The sequence below is a fragment of the Typopeltis vanoorti genome, chromosome 9 (assembly GCF_054136105.1).
Source record: "Typopeltis vanoorti isolate ZY-2024b chromosome 9, IOZ_Tvanoo_1.0, whole genome shotgun sequence".
Classification (NCBI taxonomy): Eukaryota; Metazoa; Arthropoda; class Arachnida; order Uropygi; family Thelyphonidae; genus Typopeltis; species Typopeltis vanoorti.
Window position 1 is genome coordinate 46453799 of NC_143557.1, and position 13068 is coordinate 46466866.

The window sequence follows — 13068 nt, forward strand, 5'->3', positions numbered from 1 at the left end:
GAAAAGACATTTTCTATATAAATCCTCCATCTCTTTTACACCTGTGGATCATGGATCTAATCTACATTTACCAACATTTTCATGACCAAGATAGATTAATATAACTGCTTCATTCTGATTTAGGATGTAATGTCGGTATGACTCAGACAGAAATTGCGAGTGAATCCCAACAGACTAACAAAATTAAATGATCAGGTGGAATGACCCAAGAATAACTTCATTTTTGTGGTAAAAACTCATGAGAAAAAACTTATGAGACTTTCTGTAAGAAGCTTCATTAATTATTTGTTACCTGACTGCTCTTTTTGCAACATCTTTACCATTAGTGTTGCTATTTCTTAATCTTCCTCTACAGTTTACAGTTTAAACATTTGTTTCTTAGAAGCTTACCAGAAGAACCGAACTTATTAAACATTAATTTCCAAATGAAACTTCCAAAAGGAAATTATATTCACCTTGTTCCACCCCACCCCCATACAATTCCTCTTTTGAACCTTAATGACAATCCTCTTCAAATATACAATTACTACTAGTCTTGTTCTCATGCTTCAAACACAGCACTAACAAGATGAAAACCAGATGCATGGTTAGAACAATGTCTAGTTTCCAATTTCACATTGTGCACCATAATGTAGTATTTTTGAACACTTATCAGCACCAACAGTAAATTGTTCATCATTTCATAATATCTTTCATTCATTATATCTGTCAATATTTCTCAAAAAAAGATATATAAGTAAAGCCAAACAGTTGAAATGATTTCATACTATATTTATACATAAATATTTTTAATTCAAATCAGAATTCCTATAGTATAACAATATTTACCTAAATAATACAAAAAAAAAAAAAAACTTTGTGTTAAATTGTAACTTATTTCCTTTCTTTTCATTTTTTTTTTTTAACAAACCCCTTTTAAAGAGACATAAAAATACAAAATTATACATTTGTGGGAATTCATGTAGTGATTTTATGATATGAATTCTCATAAATTATAACATATTAGAAATTATATCTTGTTTTAATCATATACCCAAGCATAAGATAAGCAAATAATGTTTGCAAGTGAAGTATCTTCGCGACTAGGTTACTTGTATATAGACCTGATGACTTCACATCAACTTCCTTAGTATCCTATAATGCAAAGCACACTTTCTTTCAGACATGTACACTGCTGCATTATGGGATGGATCACTACCCAGATCTGTTTTGACCTTTTTTGAGGTCTTCTCAGTGGGAACTAGACACAAGAAGATAGTGAGGTTACACTCAATGCAATTGTCATATATTTCCACATACAAGTACAAAAAAAAAGGGTGGATCACAAATATTTTAAAAATAATCTGGATTAGAGATTCACTTAGTTATCAAGCAAATTATAATAGACAAGAAATATGGAAAATACATGACTTCTGCACTGATTTCATCTCAATATCTTCCTTGGTTTACCTGATGAGATCATAATAAAGGTTGAAACCAATCTGAGCAGTGACCTTTCTCATAATGCATAACAATATACACATATGAAAGGAAGTGTTTTGTATCATGAGATACTAAGGCAATTGACATGCAGTTTGCAGCTTTATACTCTTCTTTGCAAGTAGCAGAATCGTGAAGATATTTCACATGCAAATATTTGCTTATGCTTGGGCACAGGATTAACACAAGAATTATTTCTACCCTACTATAATTTACTTGATAACCAAGCAAAAAAAAAAAAAAAAAACTCTTTACAACGTGAATTCTACCTATTCATTGAAAAACGTAAAAATCCTCAATTCCTTGATAAAGAAATATATAAAGAGCATGAGTGGTTAATTTGATGAGATATAAAAGTGAAAGAAAACTTTAAAAACAACACCTATTATATAACTTCTTAGTGCATTAAAAATCTTTACATCACCTAAAACAAATAGATATAATTTTTGAAATTCACATAGCAAAGCATGATGTTTAATTTGAATGCATAGTTTTGATGCACAATATAATGACCGATTGATTTCATTATGCATTAAAAATGTGAGTACTGTTTGAAACTTCTCATTTTGTCATAAGGTTTCCTATGAAGTGTGATATGCGCCTGCTGAGAGGAAAACAATCGTGGAGGCAGGATGTGATTATGCTTATCTGAGACACTAACTTCCTGCTCAATACTGTTTTATAGTCAACCAAGAAAATAAGTTCTGATAATAACTAATAATATATTTTAATAATAATACGTCCAGTCTGTCCACAGCAGTGACTCAGTGATGTTGCAAAAGCTTTTCCAATTTATACTTTAGTTAGTGTATAGGCTTTTGAATATATTCTATGTTATGTTGGTTCTTTAAAATTTTAATTCAAAATTTCTATTTGAATATTGCTGCTGCTTTTACATGCTTCTATTTAATTATTTCAAATACTTCATTTATCTTTTCTGAACCTTTATATAATAGAGTTGACATATCTCCCATATGTTTTTGAAATTTCGTCTGTTTTACATTGAATTCCTTTATTTCCTAATAAAATTCACAGGCCTATAACTGCAATTTAGCATTATTCATATCCAAGCAAAGTAGCCTATAAGTTAGAATTTAGTATTTCAAAACAGTACTGACAGAGACTGAGGAAACTTAAAGGGTCAGAGCAGGATAACCAGGAGGCAACCTCCATGGAGAATTTTAAGAAATGTGGAGAACTGACTAGGGCTTCCGTCCTAATGTCCAATCCTCACCTTCTCATTTGCACGCTATTAGGTATCTACCTGGATACTGAATAAACAAGGATGGGCTGACCAAACTGTATTCTTATTTGCTTAAATCAAATGCAAAATAATGGTACAACATGAAAGAATTTCATGACAGCTAGGATGTCACCCAGTTAAACAAGGCCCCCTGCTCCTGTTGTTTTTGTCAGGGAACCACAGAACATCGTAAAGTCAGCTACTGGAAAAATTCCAGAACCACATTCTGACTTAACATCAGCAAAATTCAAGATGAGTACTATCAACATAAGAAGCATCAATGAAAACAGCAGAAGAAATGGATAAGTACTAGATCAACATAATAGGCAAAGAAGACAAAAATGGGTGAGATCTTTCTAAGCAACAAATACAAAATGTTATATTCAGGAATAACAATCAGGGGAAAGGTGGAATAGCTATAGTATTTAACACTAAATATGAGATTAATTTTTGAATGGCAGGTAATATCAATATCAAATATGATGAGGGCAAATGGACATCAAGCCTTATATGCATCTATTGTCCCATACATGGAAGAAGCGGAAGAATTTTTCAAGCCATTAGAGAAGGCAACTGACACGATGAAAAACAAAAACTTGGTTTGTGTTGAAGATCTAACCAGCAGAGTAGGAAATGATTACCAGACATACAGACATGTTTTAGGAAAATTTGGTTAAAGAGCGAAGCTAATAATAATGGTAAATAATTACTGGATTTCTGTTAAGGACATGGACTAGTTGTTATTTAATACAATGTTTCGACATAAAAATCTGTACAAATTCACATGGGTTGAAGATATAAGGAACAAGGAAACTCTCACTGACTGTTATTGTTGACACTCATGTTTTCCCCACTGGTTCAGGACACAAGAGTGGATGGAGGATTTGAAATTTAAGTGATCATCATTTAATGTTGGGTAGGATAGAATTGAATTTCATATGAAAAGAGGTGTGTGTAAGAAAGTTTTAAAGCAAATGAAAGTTTCAGATACTGTAGAGTGAAATACACAAATATTATTCATGAAAAAATAGTGGCCGAAACACAAGAACCAAACCTTGGAGATTCAGTGGCAAACCCTGAAGAAAGCATTGACTGACACAGCCAGAGGCATGTGATCAGTGGCCTTCAAGGATAGAAAAATCAGAACTCCATGCTGGATTCAGGAAATTAAAGAGACAGTGAAGGAAAAGAAGAAAGCATATCAAAAGTTCCTGGCAAATAAGTCTGCTTGCAATCTAAGACAACAAAGTGAAAAGTGTAAGAAACCAAAGCACAGTTTAAAAGTAGCTACACAAAAATCATGTGAAGACTTTGGTAAGAACATCAAAAATATATATTAGAAAGGAGAAAATTATTCTGGAGGTTAATGAAAACGCTTAGACATGGAATTTAATAAAAGCTTACGAATAGTAAAAGGAATCAGAGATGATAAAGATGATATCAAAACTGAAGATAAAAGTATTCTAGATATCCGGTGTGATTACTGTGAAAGGTTGCTAAATAAGTCAAGCATGATGGTTAAAACACTCAACAGGAAACCAATCAGGAATACATACCAATATTAGAAGTACAAAAGGTCATCAAATACACAAAATGTAGAAAGGCAGCTGGAGTAGATTCGATTGGACTAGAAATGCTGAACTATGGAGATATAAAAGTTTTACAGTGGTTAAACAGCATAATTCAGAAGTGTTAGATCTTGAATGGGGACTCTTTCAACAAAAAGTCATTCATTCAAGATTTAACAAGAAACAAAAATTCTGAGCTAGAAATGCTTGCACTATTGGTTAATTAAGAAAAATATAAAAGAAAACTTGTTACAATTACCTTAGAAAGAAGTAAAGTTGAGGAAAAAATTGTATGTCAAAATAGAATTATATTGTTAAAATTATTAATGTCTAAATTATACTGTATAAGAATGTAAATCTAAGTGCAAACAAAGGTTCAAAGGTTGCTAGCTAACTGCCTACGATGACGTCACAGTGCAACGGAAGCATTCGTGGAAGGCGTGCTGAACTCGCGTTCGGCAAAATGAGCACTCTTCAAGGAGCAGAAGTGTGCTGCAATCGCGTAGGGGCGAATAGGAGAGCATAGTGAGAGATCCTCCATTATGAAAAGAAGGCGCTAAAAAGAAGAATAAAAGGCGAGTTCACTCGGGTTTGAAACCCCCCCCCCATTTTTTCTGTTCCTGTTTTCGCGTGTGGACAAGCAGAGCGCTGACCGATCGGAAGTAATCAAAGGAGATTACTTCCGACGGCACCGGAAGTAATCTCCTTCCCGGTTGCTAGCTGAAGGAGTCGGGCATGCTGTACGTGAGCTGATGGCAGACACCATCTAAGGCCATCGGTAAAAGTTTACCGATGCAAAACAGCGGAATAAGTTCCTCAAAACGGACGGCCGAGATGACGATATCGATCCAGTAGACGAGCGTACATGCGGCAAAGTGCAAGGAATGCCGATTTGTGTCGATCAGCGTAATCTCCATGTGGACGCGACTCGATACAGCAGAAAGACATCTGACAACAAAGGACGGATGAAAAGAAGCGCGATATCCTCTCAGGACACTGGTAACGTACAGTAAATTCCTTATTCTTGTGATGATTAGTACTGGGGCAAAAAGAGAAGAACAGATTTCTGATTTGAGAAGAAAGAGAACTTTTAAGTGACTTTTGTGCTCAGTAACGCGTTAATCTAATTATATTGGACTAGTAGTCTGAAAGCCTGAGAGTATGCAACACTTAGTTGAATGTGAATTGACCTTTGTTAGCAAGTTTTACTTAGAATTCTGAATTACTATTTCATGATAAATATGTGCTTACTTAATCTATAGGTGTAAAATTAGAGTGTTTAGATAATTAATGTGTTCCTTATAGCTCAGCTAATGAAATAGAATTCTGATATGACATACCTTGATATGTAAAAGTTTATTGTGTGAAATTTTGATAATTAATAAACATGTTTTTTCTATGTAAGTCTGAGTTTGTCTGAGCATGAGATTGAAATTACCTCTCACTAAAGTTCGAACCTGTGAATAAGGGGAAATTAAATAAAGTTTAGAAAGTTTAGGCCATGACTGCAATGTTGAAGTTTCTATAGGCAGTTAAATCTTTAATAAGATTAGGTAATACTTAAACTCTGGGAAAGTTTCTTTGTACAAGAATTCTTCTGTACTAGGACTCTGGCTGGCACAGCTAAAATAAATAAATTTTGTCAGAGTTCTGAATAGAGAAATAGCCCCAGAGAGATAAGTCAGAGATTTCAGGCTTAGTTAGTACGACAAGGATTTAAGATAGAACATAAAGACCACAACACAACAAATATAACAGAAGGAATGGTCAGGAAGTCAAATTCCAAATGATTGGAGTAGAGCTCTCATAGTACCCATCTATCACCATCACCAAATTCCTGATACGTACCCTCAAGGGGTGTACAGGATATGACAGTATCATGAAAAACTTATATCACCACCAACTTCCTATCTACAATTTTCCTCCAAATCAATCTGTTACCTGTCAAGACTCCAAGATTATCAGATCTTACATTTCTGTCTTCTAAGGAACTTTTTACTTAATCAATCCACCTATATCTTGGTCTTCTTCTGGGTCTTTTTCCTGCCAACCTGGCAGAGAACACTTGTTTCACTAATCTTTCCTCTCCCATTCAGGTGGTATGGTCAATGTTTAAGTGACCATACCACCTGAGATTAGCTCTGCTAACACACTCCTTTTTAATATGATATTGTCATTGACGTCATCTGTTAACGCCCTAATCTTTCTCAGGACGCTCATATCTGGGGTCTCTAGTCTTTGGTCAAGTATTTTATTTCTAACCGAGCTCTGAGATCCATAAGTGAAAATTGACTTGAACACTGTCTTGCATACAGATAATTTAATGATTTGACTAACTTCTCTCTTATTATTATTACGTGACACCTCCAGGGAGTCCAAGGACTCATCATGGGAGGGCACATTACTTCGCCAAATAAATCTCATCCCCTTCACCACCACCACTTAATCCTCCAAATACTACACATCACCAACAACAGTATTTTTTGTCTGTAAATTGCATGTGTTCTGAAGCCCGATTTATCTGTAAGCGGAATGAAAAACCCGACTTTCCAGGGGAAACAACCCAGCTACCACCATATGAGACCAGCTAACTCACCTTCAACTGAAAAAGCCCATATAAGGATTACCCTTGTCACGACGAGAATCAAACCCAGGACTTTTCCAATCGAAGGGCGCAATGTTCCACTATTCTTCCAATTGCGCTACGGCAGCTATATTCCACATAAATTTATTAAGTTGGTCTCCTACACACCAGCTTTGTTGATTCTGTTGTCTATTTCCATATTTAATTTACCATCTTCACTAAAAATCGTTCCTAAGTAGCTGAAATGTTTTGCTTGTTCTATAGGTTCTTCGTTCACATCACAGTTGATATTTTCAATGCTTCTCCCTATTTTCATTATCTTTGTCTTGCTATTGCTGACCATACCAAATCTATTACAACGGTTATTCTATTTAATCCATTTAGAACATCCTATTTATCCAAATTTCTATTTAGAATATCCATCCTATTTCCCAAATCTGGGGAATAGGATAGATGTTCCAACAATTCATAGTGCAGATCCCTTAATTTTCCCATTGAAACACCTTTGTGGGCAGGTGCATTTTCCTGATGAAAGATGATTTTTTTCCTTCTGCAAACCGAGCCTTTTCTCATGAATTTTTTCGTTTATTCTGGTTAAAAGATCAGAATAGTATTCCCCGGTTATTGTTTTATCCTTTTCAATATAATTAATAAACAAAATGCCTTTAGCATCCCAAAACATCGATGCCATGACCTTTCCTGCTGACGGAACTGACTTTGTCTTCTTTGGCACTGAACAACCGGCTTCTGTCTACTGTTTTAACTGCTGTTTGGATTGTGGTGTGTAATGGAATCCAAGTCTCATCCACAGTAATAAATCGATGCAAAAAATCAGTTTTATTATTGTTAAAACACTTCAAGCACTGTTCAGAGATTTTCATGCGAGTGAGTTTTTGATTTGTTGTGAGCAAGCACAGCAAAGCTTTTTCTTATGCAATTCTTTGTGCAAAATATATCCTACACGTTCTTTTGAAATGTCTATAGTCTCAGCAATTTCATGCACTTTGACTAGCTAGTCATCCAATACCATATCATGCACTTGATCAATGATTTCTAGTGTTGTTACACTTATTTGGATGTCCTTCACATGGATCATCCTGAAGGCTGATAAGGCTAGGTTTAAACTTGGCAGCCCATTTCTTAATCGTTGAAAATGAAGGAGTAGAGTGCCCATAAACTTTCATGAACTTTGAATGAATTTCTTTTGGTATTAAACCTTCTTTTACAAAGAAACAAAGAAAAAATAAAACAAAAAGGAAAAAACAAACATGAAATAGAATGACTTGAAATTTCACATGGATGATTATGACAGATGTACTAACTTAGAAAAAAAAAATCTTGCCGATAGTGTTGCCATCTATGGTCGACCATAGATGGCAACACTATCTCCAAAAACTTTTCAAACCACCCTCATGTCTTCATTTTTAACATTATTCTGACATCGATGCAATCAGTTCACTCCTCTAATTTTTTTTTGCAGAACCATCAGAACCGCTACCCACCATACCAGCTTTCCTTATTCTGTTATCTATTTCCATATTTAGCATGCTATCTTCACGAAAACCTGTGCCTAAAGGGCTGAAATATTTTACTTGTTCTATAGGATCTCCATTCAGAGAGCAGCCGAAGTTTTTTATGCTACTGCCTATTTATAGTTTTGGTCTTTTTATTACTGATTTTCATGCCAAATTTGTTACAGCTGTCATTCAATTTAGTTAGAGAATCCTAGACAATTGTACTAGATGTGGTTAGGAGTACAACGTCATCTGCATAAAGCGAAGAGCTAAGTTTGACATCTCCAATTCTAATATCAAGCCTAATGCCACTTTCTTTCATAATGTGATCCATACAGATGATGAATAAAACTATAGTCTTACCTCTGATTTTACATTAAACCATCTTCCTGTATTGATGTAACTGCTGACTTGCAACTTACATATAGACTATATACTGCTTTGTATAATGTTCCATTCACCCCATACAATTGAAATGTTTTGAAAAGCTTCTCTCTGAGAACCTTGTTGTATGCCTCTTCCAGATGTACAAAACTTAAGTACAAATCCTTGTCATATTTCCATGATTTTTCATGGAAAACGATTTGTTTAACGTGAAAATCTGATTGTGACAACCTCTATTTGGCTTGAACCCAGTTTGCTCTTTCACAATAATTCTCAACCTCTTTTCAAATATGCTTGCATAAATCTTACCCGGAACTCTGTAATTCCCACGTTCAGCTTTATTCTCTTTTTTTTATAGATAGACTATGAGAGCTCTACTCCAATCATTGGGAATTCGACCTTCTGACCAGGCCCTCTAAACTGTGCAGTGTAATCGCTGCAAGACTTTCATCCCTCCATACGGAAGCGTTTCTGGTCAAATATCATCTACTCCAGCTGCCTTTCCATATTTCAAATTTTTGACAGCTTTTTTTCTACCAAATAGTGATATGTACTCCTCTTAGCATTCCTCTTGAAAATTTCTTGTATGGGTCTGTCACTGCTTGGTTCGTTTAACATTATAAAACATTATCTTTCAAAATAATTACTCCAGACATTTAGCACATCCTTATCTTCAGTCTTCATGTCACCTTTATCATCTTTGATTCCTTTAAAAGTACTCTTTCTTACATTTCTAAGCTTCTTCAATAACCTCCAGAACATTTTGCCAACTTCCTGATATTTATTTTCCATACTCTTACCAAAGTCATCCAATGATTTTGTTTAGCTACCTTTACTCATAGCTAAGATCTTAAATTTTTCTCTGTATTCTTGTAGGGCATCTACCAACTTATTTTCTATGAACTTTTGGTATGCTTTCTTCTTTACCAGGACTGCTTCTGTAACTTCTGTTCACTAAGGTGTTCTTATTTTTCTATCCTTGTATACAACTTTATCCCATACTGCCCTAGCTGAATAATTCAATGTTTTCTTTAGAGTTTGCCACTAAGCCTGCAAAGTTTGGTTCTTGTTTTCAATGTGTTTCATTTTTTCTTCAATAATGTTTCGTCGAAACTGTCTAATAAACTGTCAAGAAGTTTATCTTCATGTTTGGTATCAAATGATATTGCTATTTCTTCTTTTCCTTGATCATATTACTGAAAATAACATCCTACACTTATTATATAGAAAGATTTCATCTCATCTGTTTTATTCTTCTTTGTCTCAGTAATGTCAATTATGTCCACATGGTACTTTTCCATTTCTTCTGCAAATTTGATTTCCTTTCCAGTAATACTCATTATATTGATGGTTCCTATCTTTAGTTTTTGTGATGTTGGGTCGATTCTTCTTCTAGCTGTTGAGTTGGAGCTTGTTCCAGTAGCTGACTTTTCACTATTCATCCTGGTTCCCTTGAAAACAGTGGGGGAGTGGGGGGTTAACTCAGCAATACCCCAGACAGCATGACATCTCATCATATATTGTATCATAATATGCATCTGTGCATATTATGGTACAATTTGGATCTGCTAAGTCCCAAACTACCAGTCCATCCTCATTTGTTCAGTAGATATCTAGTAATGGGGCACACCACGTGAAGGTGAGGATTAGACATTAGGCCAGAAGCCGCAGTTGGTTCGACCACTCACATCATAACAACACTTTTAGAAATCCAAGATTATACCTCAGTGGAAAACACCACTTTTTTTTTTTTTTATGTCAGTGTTCAACAGTTAAATGTTGCTAAATATATATACACACAGGCATCTTAAGGCAGTTTTGCTTAACACAGGATTTGATTAATGTGGTGAAATTAATTGCGGCAGCCCCTAGATGTACGTGGCAAGAGTTTTGATTAACGCGCCTTTAAACCAGCGGAGCTCGCACCTGATCTGACAGATACTCACAAAATGTTTAATATAAATATTCTCACACAATTCAGTATATAGCTTGGAGGTCACGAGTAGCTGTGCATTCGTGTGTTATGACTGATATTGCTGTCAGTTTGGTTTAACACATGTTATGTAAAGGTTTATGATATTTGACAGTAAATTGTATCTAAGAGATGCTGCGACCTCCGATGTCAGTATAGTTTAGTTGTTTTTTTTGTTCAATAATTTCTAGATTGTAACTGAAAATAAATAAACCAGCATGTATTACTGAAATAGAGAGTAAAAGGCTTATTTATCGTACATGTCGTCTAGGAGATGTGCTTTACATTATGGAAAGTACTAAGGAAAGTGATCTGGAGCTTACTCCACCTTTACTACGAGTTGCACATAAGGTTGCTTACGCTTGCATGCGCCGAAACTTTTAGTTTCTATATATTTGGCACGAAACTCTTGTAGTTTCTATATTCAGCTATGAATATCCTTTCAATTTTGCAAGTCTAGCTGACCCTGCATGTAGTGCAAGTCAAGCTATGAGACATCTATCTCTCATCCTGAGATTTTTATTTAATAAGGTCAAAGCACCTTATGGTAACTTGTTTTGGTAAAATATTTATAAGTTCTGTATTACTTAAAACTTAGTATTTCTTAGCTGGCTCCCACTGACGAGACCTCAATAAAGGTCGAAACCGGTCTGGGTAGTGGCCCTTGCCTTTAATACACAGCATCATACATCTCCTCCAGGAGATGTGCTTTGCATTAAGGGTAAATATTAAGAATAGTGATCAGAGCTTATTCTACCTTTACCACGAGTTGCCTTGACTTGCATTACATGCAGGGTCAGCTAGACTTGCAACACTTTCAGGCGCAAACTTGACTGACTTGTCTGTTTGCTCACTTGGGAAATGGAGTAAAAAAACCAAGTTTATATTTAAAATAGCTTGGTATCTTTAACACACACACACACACATATTTATATATATATATATATATATATATATATATATATATATATATATATATATATATAAAATTATGGTTGTGTTGTCAGCATGAGAATGTCTTAAATACCCAAATAAAAATGTAATGTTTTTTGCAATTTCTTAAAAATAAATTATGACAGTGGATGCTAATGAGGTGGTATAATTTTTTCACTTGCTGGAAACTGTTTCCAATTCTTGAACAGAAAAAAAGACCTGTCTAACATCACATATAATCAACAGATAAAATACCTATCATGAATGAATTATAAATTGGCCTCCTATGATTAATTCTCAAACTCTACAGAAGTGTTAAATAGTAACAATAATAAAATCTTTGGTTATTACATACCTGCTCCACATCACAGGCCAGGCGAAGGAAACCTGGAAATACTTCCTTGTATATTCTGTTCATTGGATGCTAAGTGTACAAAAAGTTTATTTTTATTACTATATTTGAATACAGTTATCAGTAATAATGTCATGTTGTTATTACATTATTATGATATATAACATTACACTTAGCCTTGTGGGCCAAGTGGTTAGCATATCTGCTCTCCATACAGGCTTAAGTTCAAATCTCAGCACAGGCATGGCTGTTTTGTCAGCATCTTTAAGTGGGAGATGAATTCACTTGTATAAGACTATTGGCCTTGTTCATATTCACTTGTACAGAGTGTCCCAAAATTCACGCAAGATTTAAATTTAGCGCCATTTGTGCGGTAAAGTGTTGCCAGCAAGAAAAAAAGACAGGGTGACAGCTGACAGTTCAGGGTTATTAAAAATGCAGCACTACACGAAAGAACAACGCATTTTCATTGTTGAGCAATATTTCAAAAATAATGAAGGTTTGGCAGCTACAGTTCGCAATTTTCGTACAAAATATGGTCAGAATAGTGATTTAACTTCATCAACTGTGAAAAGATTAATTAAAAAATTCAAGGAAACTGGATCAATTAATGATCTTATACACACTGGCCGTCCTTCAACAGAAAACATCGAAGCAGTTCATGAGAGTGTTGCTGAGAGTCCAGGAACATCAATTCGGCACTGTGGTCTTGAATTGGGCATTTCGAGAAGCTCTCTACAGTGTATTCTCACGAAAGATTTGCATCTTTATACTTACAAAGTTCAATTGACTCAAGAACTGAAGCCTACTGACCACACACAGCGAAGAGAGTTCATTGAATGGATTATGGAACAACAACAAGTGGATACTTATTTTTCAAACAAAATCATCTTCAACGATGAGGCTCATTTTCATCTTGATGGCTTCGTTAATCGACAAAATTGTTGCATTTGGGGTTCAGAAAATCCACGAGTGATTGTTGAGAAACAAATGCATCCACGTGTCACTGTTTGGCGCGGATTTTAGGCTGGAGGCATCA

General features: G+C 34.9%; 1 protein-coding gene across 1 annotated transcript in view; it reads right to left on the bottom strand.

Annotated features, from left to right (window-relative positions):
- The window catches only part of LOC150103014 (DNA-dependent protein kinase catalytic subunit-like), a 168098-nt gene that overhangs the window by 24918 nt on the left and 130112 nt on the right, over nucleotides 1-13068 (bottom strand). The window contains exon 12 of the mRNA XM_090398050.1: nucleotides 12033-12101. Within this exon, the coding sequence (XP_090254176.1) occupies nucleotides 12033-12101 (69 nt within the window). The remainder of the gene's footprint in view (nucleotides 1-12032; nucleotides 12102-13068) is intronic.